This window comes from Sinohyriopsis cumingii, chromosome 5 (genome assembly GCF_028554795.1).
Source record: "Sinohyriopsis cumingii isolate HCF-2022 chromosome 5, ASM2855479v2, whole genome shotgun sequence".
Lineage (NCBI taxonomy): Eukaryota > Metazoa > Mollusca > Bivalvia > Unionida > Unionidae > Sinohyriopsis > Sinohyriopsis cumingii.
Genome location: NC_142965.1, coordinates 59,732,271 through 59,746,938, shown reverse-complemented (window position 1 = coordinate 59,746,938; position 14,668 = coordinate 59,732,271). Strand labels below are relative to the sequence as shown.

Below are 14,668 nucleotides of genomic sequence, written 5' to 3'. Positions count from 1 at the left end.
ATCTGATTTACATTGCACCGTGTTATGGCATGCATGTCAACATCCTGAAAAGTACATTTACTCATTTCATCAGCACGATCAAAGTTTCCTCAATCAAACTAATTTTTTTTCGACTTGCCCAATGGGTACCTCACTCTGAATACAGGACAGGCCTGAACTATAATTAGAGGGGCCTTGGGCATCAGGCTATCAATTTTTTTGAGCACTGAACAGGTTGGAATTTGGATGTGAAAATATGCATCAGGCAAATCGAGACTGAAGGGATACTCCACCATTTAAATAGAGGCAGATCAATCCCACAATCTCCAAACTGAACATTAAAATCACAATGAATTGGATGAGGTGCCTCAAGTCGACTATGGCTGTCAACTAGCTATTGGCTTTTAGAATAAGACACAGGCTTGAATGAAACCCTGGGGATTATAATCTTTGCATAAGCGTCACCGCATTTTTTTCCTAAATGATGAGCGACCATATCTCTTTTGGTAGAAATCATCCTTCTCCTGATCTAATGGTCCATCCAGGAGAGGGGTTGTTGATGGATGAAAGCCGAAGCCCTCCAAAATCACCTGGATCAACCCGACCCCATTGCTTCTGAGGGAATTTCCTCTATTCTTCCTCCAAACGCAATGGTAATCCAAACAAGGTCGTCTGGAAAGGGAGGGTATGATGAGGTTTGAGCTATGTGGATCGCAGACGCGTGACATGTATCAGGTGTAAATCGGCCGAAACCATCAAAGTACTGGCAATGGTATGGTCAGCAACCCTGATCAATGACCTAATGATTCTGGCCGACGTCTCCCAAGCATGGCTATTGAAGAGTGTCTTTGTCAAGTCTGAAAAGTGCCAATGAGGCATATCCAACAGCTCTGATGTGGCACCGAGCACATTTTGTCCACCTGATAAAACAGTGGACATATAAACGGCTGCTATATTCTTGCAAGTACTGGAAGATCAGTACTGAAGAATCTGTCACCTTAAGTCTAGCCTATTGGGGAAGAAATCTCCCTTCTCATTGAGATCTACTGATTCTTTAGCATTATAATCCTGAGAAGCGATAGGGGATGAAGGGCATTATGAAGTAGCCACTATCCCATAAATGTTCTCGATGGCGGCTTGAAAGCCAAACTTCAGTCTATTCCATAGTTAGATCTGAGTATGACATGAATCATGGTTGATTGAGGCCCAATATGGGTCTACTTGCAGCTCTCAAGAAGCCATACTAGGTGGCACTGAAGACTCGATTCCATCTCATGAAGAAGTCGCTAGCTCTCACTTGTGGACAGGCAGAGAACATACAGAAGTCTGGCAGTGCCAGGACTACCAGCTGGTTTGCCCAGCAAATGGTCAGCCTAGCAGTTGGTGGTACAGAAGATGGTCCAGTTATCACCAGTCCCAGCTGCTTCAAGGGCCTAGATGGACAGATTTCTGTCCATAAGATCCCCGTTAAACATAGTTGGCTGGACCATTCAACGAAAAGGATTACATAATTGGATCCAACTGATCTGGTACAAAACCAATGTGTCCTGACTTATAGGCCCGAAGACCATGCTCGGACATGCAGGGGGACTTAAAACCCACTGAACTACCTAAAATTGGGGAACACTCCCCCAATGAGTTGGAAATGCACGTGACAAACTAGTTGGCTGGGCTGCCTTCTTAAATTCTTAAAAGGTCTCCCATTTTGGAAGGTGATGGCTGTATGGCCATTAACAGTGCAGTGGTATCAGCAGCTGGATCCAATGGATCTGGTACACACACATACATGCAGGGGGACTTGTGCCCACTTGGTTGCCTAAAATTGGGGAACATTTCCCAATGAATTGGTTATCACCAACAAGAAGCTAGGTTATCTTCCTTGCTTATTACAGCTGTCTTTCCCTTCAATGTTGTACTGACTATTGCTTTGAATGTGCATTTCATGCATATAGTGAACATTTCTGAAATGACATTAGAAGAAAAAACAAAGCATAGAGCTGCAATTCAGTATTTTACTAACTATCTAATACTGTAGCCAAGACTTCCTGTACACAAGTCATACACATGTCACCGATGATGTACACTTAGTATATACAAGAGTCACAAGAGAAAGCAAAGCATAAATTAGTAATTCATCATGTTACTAACTTGCTAATAAAAATATATTCCTGTTACTAACAAAGTGATCGAACAAATCAGTGTCGCATTCAAAACTTCAAGACTATGTTTCGAGCTTATGTATTCAAGTATTTAGGTGACCTTTCTACTGAAATGACACACAGAAGGGAAAACAAAGCATACATAAGGAATGCAGCATGTAAATAACTTGCTCAAAACCAACTCTGCTATGAACAAAGCAAGCAAAGGAAAAAAATCAAAGTCATGCTAACTAATAATGACCTTGCAGAGGTCAATGATAGCGTAGTATGTTGTGGTCTTAAAAAATCGAAGTCCCTAAATGTGACAAAATCACTCAGACTGGCAGAAATTGTAAAAAAGAATGTATTTAACCTGCAGCAGAATGATTAATACACAAAATAAATCCAAAAAGAATGTAGGATGGGTCAATTAGAACGATAAACTGTATAATGTTAACAGTGCAGCAGTGAAGTGAAGCTAAAACCTAATGATTCCTAGGGGTAGCAAGGGGAGGTAATGGGCAAGAGTTCTGTGTTTTGTCTATGAGATAGACAAGAAAAGATGATTTTCATCTTGTAGCAGGGCTGGATTCATGAGGTAGCAGGTTGATATTTCTGATGTAATGTGACTAGGGAAAGTACTCAAAGAAAAAATAAGAACCCAGATTCTTTATTCATCTGCATGAAGGGAGTGTAAATAAGATCCCTGATTCCACATCCATCTGCATGAAGGAGTGGAAATCGAGAACCAGATTCTTTATGAATGTAGTAGAAACAAGTGAATCCAGATCTATTCTAGTCCCCCAAGTTTCAGACAGATGGAGATGTTATCTTTCAGTCAAAAAGTCACTGAAGTAGCTGGGAATTATATGCGGGTTGTGCAAATTCCACTGATGAGAGAAATAGGCAACATGCAGCTAAAGTCAGCAGACCTGAACTTCTAGCTGGAAACATGTCGACTAGGAAATATGCAGGCTAGTCAGGAAGTTACAATGATGCATTATGTTGGAAGTTACAATGTTGCATTACTGGCTACAAAACTTGAGGTCTTTTTGCCAAGGCTCTATTGTGTATTCAGTTTATTCAGTTACATATTTATTTTGCAAATGATAAATAAAATGAGTACTATTTATTTTGTTAAAATAGAAATAAAATAGTTTTTAAATAATAATAAAAATGAATTACTACTGACAATGGTACAAATTGTTAAAGTCTATATAAAGTCAATTAAGTACTCTTCAAAAATGTCAATACCTGTTAGCACTGGGTTTTGTTGAAATGTAAACTGTACTGTTACACCGAATCTTTTCCCCCCCACTATCAAACATTATCTCTTCAATAACAAAAATTAAAGCTGCAAACAGGGTACAAGAAATACTGAACATGGAATATGATCCATTTAAAACAATTCCTTCATAACCCATACGTTCGTAAAAACAATGATCAATAAAAATCCATACTTTCATGAAACTTCAAGGATAAATGTGTTTGTTTTTCTACGTTTTTCACAGATTTAATTCTAAAAATATAATTCTTAAACAATATTTTCAAGACATTTCATTTTATTGTTGTAATCTAAGACACAATCAAAGCCATTACCATGGCAACAGTGCATCCTCTTGACAATGATAGTCTTCTACTTTGAGGGTAAATTCAAGCAGAATAAAATTAAACATGCAGAAATGCTGTAAACAGCCAATTTTGAAAATTACAAAGAATCTGTAATAAATCTCACCTGGAACTAACTCGGATTCCTTCACTAAGGGAAATCTTTTGACCTACAGAAGCTATTAATCTGTCCATCTCCATTTTTGCCTGGAAATTATATAAAAAAATCAGTAAATATGTAATAATTTTTAATTTTGCCAAATTCCAAATGAGATATTTCACATTAAGTAAATCAGAATTATTGGCATCTCTTTCAATATTATATCAGAATTGCACAAGATCTAACCATGTTAAATCCAAGCCTGTTTCTTAAAGGCAGCAGCTGAAGAACATTTAAAGGCTAAAATTTATGTCTGTACACCAAAAGAAAGGCTTGCCTTTTCCAAAATGTCAGTTCTTGTTTATATCATTTCTCATCTATTCTAGTGTCAAAATTTCACCTCCATATTGATCATAGCTCATACCTGAATGGCTGATACATAGAATTGGTCGCATTCCTGACCTCTCTCACATAAGCAACTCAAGTAACCATTCCTGGCATGGCTACTCTGACAACTTTTACCCTCAAGTAAATGCAGCTCTCAATTCCTTATTACTCTCTAGCACCTTGCAATCAATATAACAAAACAAGACTGGTTTACTCACAGTGTTTTTCAGTTTCTTGAGGTAGGTTACAATGCTATAACTCAAACAGTTGTCCAAATTGTCTGGGACAAGGTTGTGTGCACCCATTCTTCCTAGGGCTCTTTTCAAAGGCTGCAACAAAGTTAAATAAATCAGTAAATCAGTCTATTAATTCATCTATATGGGCTACTTAACTTTTCAAATGTCTGTATGCAGACAAGCCAAACTTATCTCATATTATTACATCCTATACACAACAGACCTGTGATAACAGTAATAACATTAACTAAAGAAGGGGAGATGATTCTCAGCAAATGTTCTTTAAGTGGGAAACAACATTTACAAGGCAAATATGTTCATGATTTACACATAGATTAAGGTCACAGCTAATTCTAATATCTAACTATTCCATGACACTGATCAAGGTGTTTGTTATACTGTATGTCTAATCTGCAACTGTTTTTCACATGTATCAGTACAACAGCAACATAATTTCGTTTGTAAAAAATTTGTTGTTGGGTTTAACGCCATATTTCAGCACACGATAGGCTATGCATGGCGGCCAGTATTAATGGTGGAGGAAGAACCCGGGAAAACCCCGGGAAGAACCACCGACCCACGAGAAGCTACTGGCAAGCTTTCTCACATACCCACATTGGCTGAATCCTAGACTCAAACCCATGCAGACAGAGGTGAGATGGCAGTGATCCGTTGTCAAAAATTAATTAAATGCAAAAAAAGCTGAAAGGTGTACCCAAGAGTAGAATCTAATGAAAGATGTTGATAAATCCAAACAATTAACATAAAAACATAAAAACTGCACACATTCTAGCTAATTCTTGAACAAATTAAGGAAAATAGTGTCAGCCAATATCTTGAACTTAAAACAGTTTTAAGCACATCCCTTATGAAGATATTAATTTAACTGTCAACAAACATAACACTGCCCAAAGCAGAGTTGACGAGATAAAAGCATCTATATCTATTAAACAAATCTCACATATCAGAATATGTTGAATGGTTTACATCCCTATTAATGATATAAAGTTAATTGTCAATGCCCATAACTCAATCCACAATGGAACTGATGAGACAAAATCCATAAAAGCCACATTTAGGTTGTTGAAATAATATTCATACCAAAACAAACTGAAGCTGAAAATGTTGACTGGTTCATGAGCTATACCAGAGGTCAGGGGCCATAACTTTATCCCAAATGGTGCTGATGAGACAAAACACATAAAAGACATGTCTGAGGTCTACAGCCTGAATCAGACTACTGAATGGTTCAGCAGTCATGCCAGCTACAAGTATCTGCTTAGGTGGCAGGGTCCAGTTTCGTAAATTGGCCCCTGGCAAATTTCTTAACTTAAGGCTATGGTGACTTTTTCAGCTATTATTGTTTACTGTTTATAGATATGGGTATATTTGTGAACTAGGTGTTTTTGGTTTGTGTTGTTCTTGAAATTGAGGTCAGGCACGTACACCTTCCATAGTTGCTCTGCAGTATGTTGATAGTGAAATACCAATAGTCGGCTAGGAAGAAGAGCTAGCCTCCCATAGCAGTAGATACATGGGTTCAAGGCGAGTAGAATATATCAAAAACAGCTTGGATGACAACTATTCTGAATTGCATCAAGCTATTTAGGAGACAATGTTTTTCAAAATTTTCATCCAGGTAAAGGGCTTGCGTTTGCACTGTAAGCACCACATGCTGTCAAAAATGGCCTTCGGATGTGAAATATGCATGTATAAAATAGTGGTTGGGGTGCATAAACTTCTTCTGCTATGAACTGCCACTGACTTCTCTGATCAAGTGAATAATATTCTTATGCTTTGCTTTAATATAGGTATCTAAAAATATGGACCTTTTTGACCTCACTTGTGTATTTGAATTTTTTAAAATATTTTTTATACTAGGTCACTGATTGCGACATTAAATTTGTACATAAAAACTGGCCCCTGCCCCCTTAGTGCAGATTTAAAAATTATGGAACAAGGGCAATCACTCCATCAAAACTGGAATCAAAGACTAAACTTTTTAAAGCCACATCCAACTGTAATAGGAAATTCACCTACTAATGATGTGAAATTATGTGCAAGGATTGAAGATTTTTCAGGTCTAGAATTTACAAAATTTCTATGAAGCCATAAAGGCTAGTACGTTGAGAAATTAACTAAACTTGCTGAATTTCCAATAGACCTCCACAAAACAAAGTCAGACACTTATCTAGAGTCACAATACTATTATTTCTTAAATATCCCCATCATGCATGATATAAAAGTACGAACTTTGCTCCAATAAACAAAGAAAGCTACTTTACATATCCGTTCAAAATGAGTCACGGTCATTATTCTGTATAGCCCAGGTGGAGGACGATTCAGAACAGGCTTTTTCACAGAAGAAAGCAAGCTGATTTAGACCTGATGAAATATTTTTAAATTTCATCTTCGATGTAAATGTGATATTTAAATTGTTTGAAATAGGATTTTTCTCATTATTTCAGAGGTACACCGAACAGTTAAAAATGCCTTTAAGGAAATGAACCTTACAATGAGGGCATATTTCTGTATACAAAACAAATGAAATGAGCTAAGGGCTATTCCATTTAAATGTACATGGTACCCAGTGAAGGCTGTTTAAAAAAAAATATGCCAGGGTACTTGATTTCATAGAGTTCATATTAAAATGATAAGAAAATCTGAAACTGCATCAATTGATGAGTACCCCACATCAAAAGTGCCTTCTTGGGTCCCAGATATGTTTTCATGGAACAGTTCTATAACTGTTTATCTTGACTGCAAATAGGAAAACATGTTCAAAGCAGCTCATTCACCTCTGTGCAAAAAAAGAAAGTTTTTCTTTAACTTTATAAGGAAATAATATAATTACTTACACTAGAAAAGGCAAAAACTGGTCCTATATAGTAAAACCTGTCTGTCCATATATATTAGTCTGAGTATGTTAATGCTTTTTGTTATATTTATGTAGTCTTTATCTTTATACCATATTATATTACACATCACATGTCTATAATCTGGAAACCTTTTGGATCTCATGTTAATTATCATAATAAACTGTGTTGGCAAAACTGGAATAATGACTAACCTAATTCAGGTACGCATGTTCCATTGTTTTTCATTATAAAATATTTCATGTGGTCTGAATCAGCCTGGAATTTGGTCTGAATCATCCATTAATTTGGTTCAAACCAGCCAGGGTCCAAATCTGCCAGCATTCACTAGCCAGTTAAACACAACACAGTCTGATTTAAATTTTCCAAGATTTTACTAGAAGCCCGCTATTCTTGCACAGCTGCTCTTCTCCCTAAATTTTGTGTTGCTCAGTTTTTATGTGGTATCATAGCTGCCAACCTTCCAGGCTCACAATTAGTGAAAATAGGGATAAAAAGTCGTGAATTTGGACATGAATTAGTGAAAAATACCATGACAATAATCCATCCACTCTGACCATCAATACTACACTATATCAAGATCGCAATATAAAACTAAAACACTACATATATGCAGAAATATTTATTTATCAAGACATGATACTGTGGCAGACTTGAACTTCCTCAACTGCTTGATCTTAATTTGTTTTCTAAACAGTTCAGACTTCTTGCCTGCTGGTTGATCTTGGTGACTAAAATTGCTGACAAATTTTCTGCAGCTAAGGAGGCCCTAAAGTCCGTCTTATTGTTTCTCACTACAGAAAATACTCTTTCACTGTCACTGTTGCAATGAGAAATGCACTGGAGCTGCAGCACTTTTGATTCTTCCACAGGAACATTTGGAAGCGATTTTCGAGTCTGGGAACATTTGTCAGAACAAATGTTTAGCATGGTCTCCAGTTGATAAAGGTAGATTGTTTTCAACAAGAAAACTCACAAATAATGCTTCAGCATTGGCAGCTTGCAGGTCTTCCACCGATGGCTTAAAATATTTTGGAGCTGAAATCTGCGAATTCTTAATTTTTCCAACTTCTACGTGTTTTCTGCAACCAATGTGCTTCCTCACATTGTCTCTGCGACCATGCACAATACTACAATTTGTGGTACACTGAGTGCCACTGAGTGCAAAAAGCAGGATGTATATCAATGTTTAATGGCAAAATGCACGGCCAATTTTTGATATATTCCAAATTAAACTTCACATTTTGAGCAATACATTTCTTTTTCCTTGGTGGTGAAGACATTTTCAAGATCTTATATGCGATGATGAATGGTAACTCAAGTCAGTGTTTGTGATGCATGTGTGGAGCAAAATTCCGGATAGACCCCATTTTCTCTCAAAAGCATTTGTAAAACTTAAACATATAGATTAAATCAGGCTAAAATGCTTGCTACCAGGCCAACTGTACTAACTGGCTGTAGTTCTTCTAATGTCGCGACCAGGAGTACCGGACTGTTTCAGCAACTGCAAATATCACAACTAGCTCTTAACGGGAAATCGGTTATTTTATTAAAGATTTAAAATAACTGAGAATTGGAGAATTTGTGAATTTTTGGCTTGTGGCGTGAATCTGTGAATAGCTGAAAAAGTCATGAAATTCACGCCAAATTCGTGAGGGCAGCTATGTGGTATAACTGATTAAAATATGAAGTTAAAACAACCTGCAACCAAATTGGATTTTTGTGTCCATTTCAGAAACTTCAAACACCAGTCACACTGCACTGCATCGTTCTAATCAAGAATCAGCCATTTTTCTGACTTTTGTCCATGTCCACTGAAACATTCATTTATGCTTTACCCTATCACAAACATTATTCTCTTCTTTGATGTCATTCTCCAAGTAAATTATCTTTCTCTGAGAACACTTATCCAATCACATTCATGTGGTGTCATATAAGCCTGCTACCTCCCAAATTCAGCCCTTCTAAAAAGATTAAAATCTGTCTTTTCTGTTTATCTTCCATAGACAAAGGGCATTCACTCTTGACCATTACCTCCCCTTGCCACCACCAAGTGTCACTAGTTTTTATGCAAAGCTGCCATGGTGAACAAGTTGGTAAGGTGAGAAATCTTGGAGAACCATAATTTACTTAAAAATTTGCTTTCTCCTTCAAATACATTCCCATATCACTTTATCATTAGGAGAATAGTAATAGGAGGTAATGCTGAGCATCCAACCTCTACCTTGGGTATCCTTCTAGGGGACTGCAGCTGGGTTCTCCATGCGAATGATAACCCATTCTCCTAATCTGATAAGCCACACAGTCAAAGGTCATGTCACCCTGTTTCCTCTACATTCGGTTAAGAGGATCATTACTGATCTTCTTACCAACCAAATTTCAATGAAGAATCCAGTGAAGCTAACAGGCTGTGTTGACTGTTAACTGGGTCTGGTGGTCATTTAGGCCACCGCCATTGCACTACTAGATTGAAGGAATGTTGCTGCGTTAGAAACTGTAAGGATGATTATGCGTGCCAGCCAGCAGTTTCTCTCATGTCTTGGATAGAAAAGTTATATCTGAAGCTTGTAGAGATTACTCCAATTTCACTACCTAAAAATTGTCATGAGGTGACCGACATTAGAGTATGACAAACGTATAACCCACATCAGCCATGAAGATAGTACTTGAGAGGGATATCCTGGCACCTACTTTTGCCAGGAAAAGGAGTTGCTTGATGGTACCACGACCTGCCTTTGTGCTTTCAAGTAGTGATTGAGGGCACAAATAGGGTCTTGCATGGCTGTTGCTCTCAACATGTCTAAGGAGGAGAGGGAACACATGACAACTCTCTTATTGCTGACTGACATTAACCTATTTTGGGCTGCAAAGATTGGTCATGTTAAGAGGACCAATGAACCATCCAATCTTAACTAAGATAGTTTGGGTCAATAGAAAGGGTATATAACACATTTACTCTGGATGGTGATGATAAGGCTAAATGGAAACAGGTTTTGTAGGATAGCAGCTTCAGCAAAATGCAGGATAAAAGCTCAAATTATTTCAAGTGAGTCATATTAAAACCCCAAAACAGGTGAGGGATTTTAAGTTGATTCAGATCCAAATTTGGCCAAAAGATCTTTATGGAGTACATCTTCCATGTATGCTGCTGTCGCTGTAGATAAGGTCAAATGCAACAGAGTGAAGATAAAGTCCATGATTTTCGTAAAACCCCACGGGATAATGTTTAGACCAAAAGGGTCAAACTTGAAACTGATGTCACAGTAAGCGAACTGAAATTTCTATGACGTGGGGTGGAAAGGGGCACAAAATTATGTTGTTGTTGTGGGGTTAATGCCATTTTTCAGCACACGATAGGTTATACATGGCAGCCAGTATTAATGGTGTAGGAAGAACCCAGGAAAAATTTGGAAAGAACCACCGACCCAAGAGAAGCTACTGGCAAGCTTTCTCACATACCCACATTGGCTGAATCTGAGACTCAAACCTGTGCAGACAGAGGTGAGATGGCAGTGATCCATAACGGACAGCGTTTTAGACCACTCGGCCACTCAGGGCCCCCCATAAAAATATGCATTGGTCAGATGAAGACTGATGGCATACTCATCCCTTCTGATGTGGAGACCTATTGATCTCATCCTATACTGAATTTTGGTTGCTGAATGTATGGGTTGGGGTGACATGGGTAGATGACCTACCTCAATTTGCCATCCTCCTTCCGGATAAGAAAAGCCTCAAACAAAACCCAGAGATTGTAGATTTTACACAATCCCCACTGCTCATTTGTCGAAGAGCGATCATATCTTCTGTTGCAGAAAAGTTTAATTCACCCCATCTGACAGTACATTGGTGAAAAGGGAGGAGAAAAGAGACATTGGTTGGATAAATGAAATCCAATGCTCCTTTGAAATGAATTGGATTACCAAATTGTTCTGAAGAAGTAGGAGGATCTAGTGAGAGTGGAAATGCATAAGTTGATTTCCCACCAGTAGTCTGTCTGCAGGTGGTGGGCTTTGCAGGTCAATGTTGAAAGAAGGCATGGATGCAGAGAAACTTTTGGTTTCTTGTCTCCCCTGTAAGATTGCCTCCTAAACTGGTTAGGTTGTTGCCTCATGCATTAGGCTGGGATCCAAACTTTAAAGACCCTTTGTCTCTTGCCTGCCTATTATCCCTCTGCTCTGGCATTTGTTGATTTGTCCTAGAAGCCTGTGCCAGTTGAGTGTAGAGTTAAAGTAGCAATTCCGGAGCTAAGTGCCTCTGAAAATCTTCAATTTTGCCCCCAAAGACTAATGGTAGACTAAAGTGGGTCACCTGCTAAGCCAGGGTAAGATGCTGGTTGAGCAATGTGGAGCGTAAACATGCGTCACGTGGAGTCAGTTCAAGAATCAGAGCTGTCAGTACATTTGCCATGGTCCTGCTTTTTTAATGACCCAACGTCTCCCAGGCATACGCAGTGCCCTATTTTGCAACAGCTGGTAAACCACCAAACATGTCATCAGAGTGGTTTTTGTACCAGCTAGATGAAAACATCATTGACACCTGTTTTTCAGAAAAGAAAGCTTTTGCATTCCCTAGATTAAAAATTCTTCCAGACTGATGATCATTAATTTAATTTTTGATGACTGGGAAAGCAGTTGGAAGGACAATGAACTAACAACACTTTTACCATATAGTTGTGCACGGCAGTTAAGTGGCAGAAGGCATTCTGAAGCCAACAACACTGTATATTTCTCTGATGGCAGCCTTGAAGACTGCTCCATGGCTAAATATGGCTGTTGTGTAGGATTATCTTCACACCCAATGCAAAAAAGAGTCTCCATCAGCTTGCACATATAGATAAACTGTCACCTCTATATAGGTCACTCTAATGCAATAGTGCATAGACTGTGAACTTACAGTAAACCAGGTCTGTGTCATACCGAAAAGACCTGATTTAAAGCCCACAAGGCCATTCTTGGGCATGCTCTTATGTCCACAGGGCTACCTAAAATGGGGAAGGGGGTACTCCCTAAACACATATATAACAAAAATCCTGTGAAAATAACAGAGAGACAAGAGTAAAAGTTGGCCTGAATTTAATAACTGCATCATCTCTCTAACTAGACATCACATCTGTTCCAAGCCGGTAGACTGTAAATCATCAGTGTTTTGATCATCTATGGTTACAGAGGTAACAGAGGCCGACTGTTGTAAATGTGGCACATGGGGGGAGGGAGCAAGAACATCCTCTACAAGGCTCACAAGATATTCTGACTTTAGATGTATACTAAGGATGTCTGCTTTGCTGTTGTTGTTGTTGTAGGGTTTAATGCCATTTTTCAGCACACGATAGGCTATACATGGCAGCCAGTATTAATGGTGGAGGAAGAACCAGTTAAAACCCTGGAAAGAACCACCGACCCACAAGAAGCTACCAGCAAGCTTTCCCACATACCCACACTGGCTGAATCCGAGACTCGAACCAGCACAGAGTGAGGTGAGATGGCAGTGATCCGTAACGGAGAACGCTTTAGGCCACTCAACCACTCAGGGCCCTTGTCTGCTTTGTCTTTACTAGATTTGGTTTTCTTCTCTTTCCCTTTGGCTCCATTCTGTAGTACTTCTGTCCAACCCTTCAGACCATATGTTGTACACGCTGCATGAAAGAGATTAATTACATTTAGTATACAGGACATTTGTGTATGTTCCCTTACTATCAAGTTCTTACATTTAACACACTTGGTCAACATGTTTTTTTACTGAAATGACACCAAAAGAAATATAAGGTAAGCAGAAAATAGGCAGTGGGTTCTAAAACAAGAATGACAAAACAAGCATTCAACGATAGCATGTTGTATAGCAGTTTAAACAGACAAAGTCTGAGAATGTGACAAATTCAAATAAAATCTGCAAAAATTTAAAATTATGTTAAACCACATGATGAGGAATGATTATTAAACAAGTCCTAATTCCTGGATGATTGAGGTTCATAAATCAACACCAAAATGGTGTTGATTTATGGGAGATATCATATACGAAGTTGACAGTACAGAAGTGAAGCTTACAAGCTAGTGACACCTCATGATGGCCTGGGGAGGTAATGGGCAAAAGTTACTGCCCTTTGTTTTCAGTGCCCAACATTAAGTATTTTTGTCTTATTTAGTAGGGCTGCATTCTGGAGGTAGCAGGCTTATACTCCGCCACCTCCCCCACCAACATTAATATGAACAGAAAACGTATTTGAAGGAGAAAAAACACATTTTTCTTGTTTGTAAACAGCACTTTTGCCTCCTTTAGAAAAACTGGAAATAGAGTCTTAATATGCAAAGTCAAATCTCAATTGTTCCAAAGGGAAACTGAATCTGTGGGATTTACACATTTATCTTCAAGTGTTACATCATCCAATTATTATGATTTTCGACAATTACCAGAAACAAGTTTTTAATTGTAACAACTGGAACTTTACTACCCAGCAGCCTACTGAAATTAAGTCAGACTGTAACTTTACCAGGCATGCAGACTATTGTGGATTTTGAGACCTGTCTTTGGTGGTTACACTAAGTGTGAATGGACTGACAGCTGTGGATGTTGGCTGGTTTAAAACACATGCTTTTATGGCTATAACATGCAAAGGAAATAGAAGCTAAGTTCATTTCCCAAGAACACACAGAGACAGCCAACCTGGGCTGGCCTAGATGGTATCTGAATTCAACCTGAGGTAATAGACAGAAGAATGAGCAAAAAAGGTAACTACTATAGGGCTACTGAATCTCAATGCATAATTAGTTACTTCCATTTTAGAAGATGCAATTATCTTTTTTAATTAAACTTTCTCACCTGCGCAAAGTATCCTGGCATCGTTTTCAGGTAATTCTCAAATCGTTGTCGCCATTGGTTGTTTGGTTTCAGTTTGTGTACTTTAAATAATTCATCTGAAAGTGAGACAAAACACTTTTAGGTCTCGTGTATCCAATAAAACATTACACAAGGAAAGGATTCCATTAAACAATGTCTGTTCTGAAAGGCACTTCCTGATGCACCATTCATAAAATTTCATGTTTCCTAACACGAAGAGTATATCAGCACCGTAAGTGATACAAGTACTGCTAAAGCAGGCAATACAATAAAATCTCCATCTCATAGTAACAGTTTACATTCTTTTGTGATGCTGACACATTTTCAAATATTTTATTATATGATGGTAAAACAGAAGTTTACATTTTTATTATGAATGTTCAAGAAAGCAGAAACTACAACTTTTCTGTCATGCATTATTTATTCATGTTTTTATTCCCAAAACAAAACATAACTCAGAGGTTGCAATAAACAAGACATGATAGATCTTCTGTAGGTACAGATGTGTCC

The 14,668-nt window shown here is 38.2% G+C and overlaps 1 protein-coding gene across 2 annotated transcripts in view; it reads right to left on the bottom strand.

The window, feature by feature from the left end:
• Positions 1-14,668, bottom strand: part of LOC149799256 (integrator complex subunit 6-A-like) — a 96,035-nt gene that overhangs the window by 47,449 nt on the left and 33,918 nt on the right. For both annotated transcript variants that reach the window (XM_089958554.1, XM_089958555.1), the window contains 3 exons: positions 14,141-14,235; positions 4,431-4,541; positions 3,853-3,932 (listed from right to left, as the gene is read on the bottom strand). In XM_089958554.1, the coding sequence (XP_089814680.1) occupies positions 3,853-3,932; positions 4,431-4,541; positions 14,141-14,235 (286 nt within the window). The remainder of the gene's footprint in view (positions 1-3,852; positions 3,933-4,430; positions 4,542-14,140; positions 14,236-14,668) is intronic.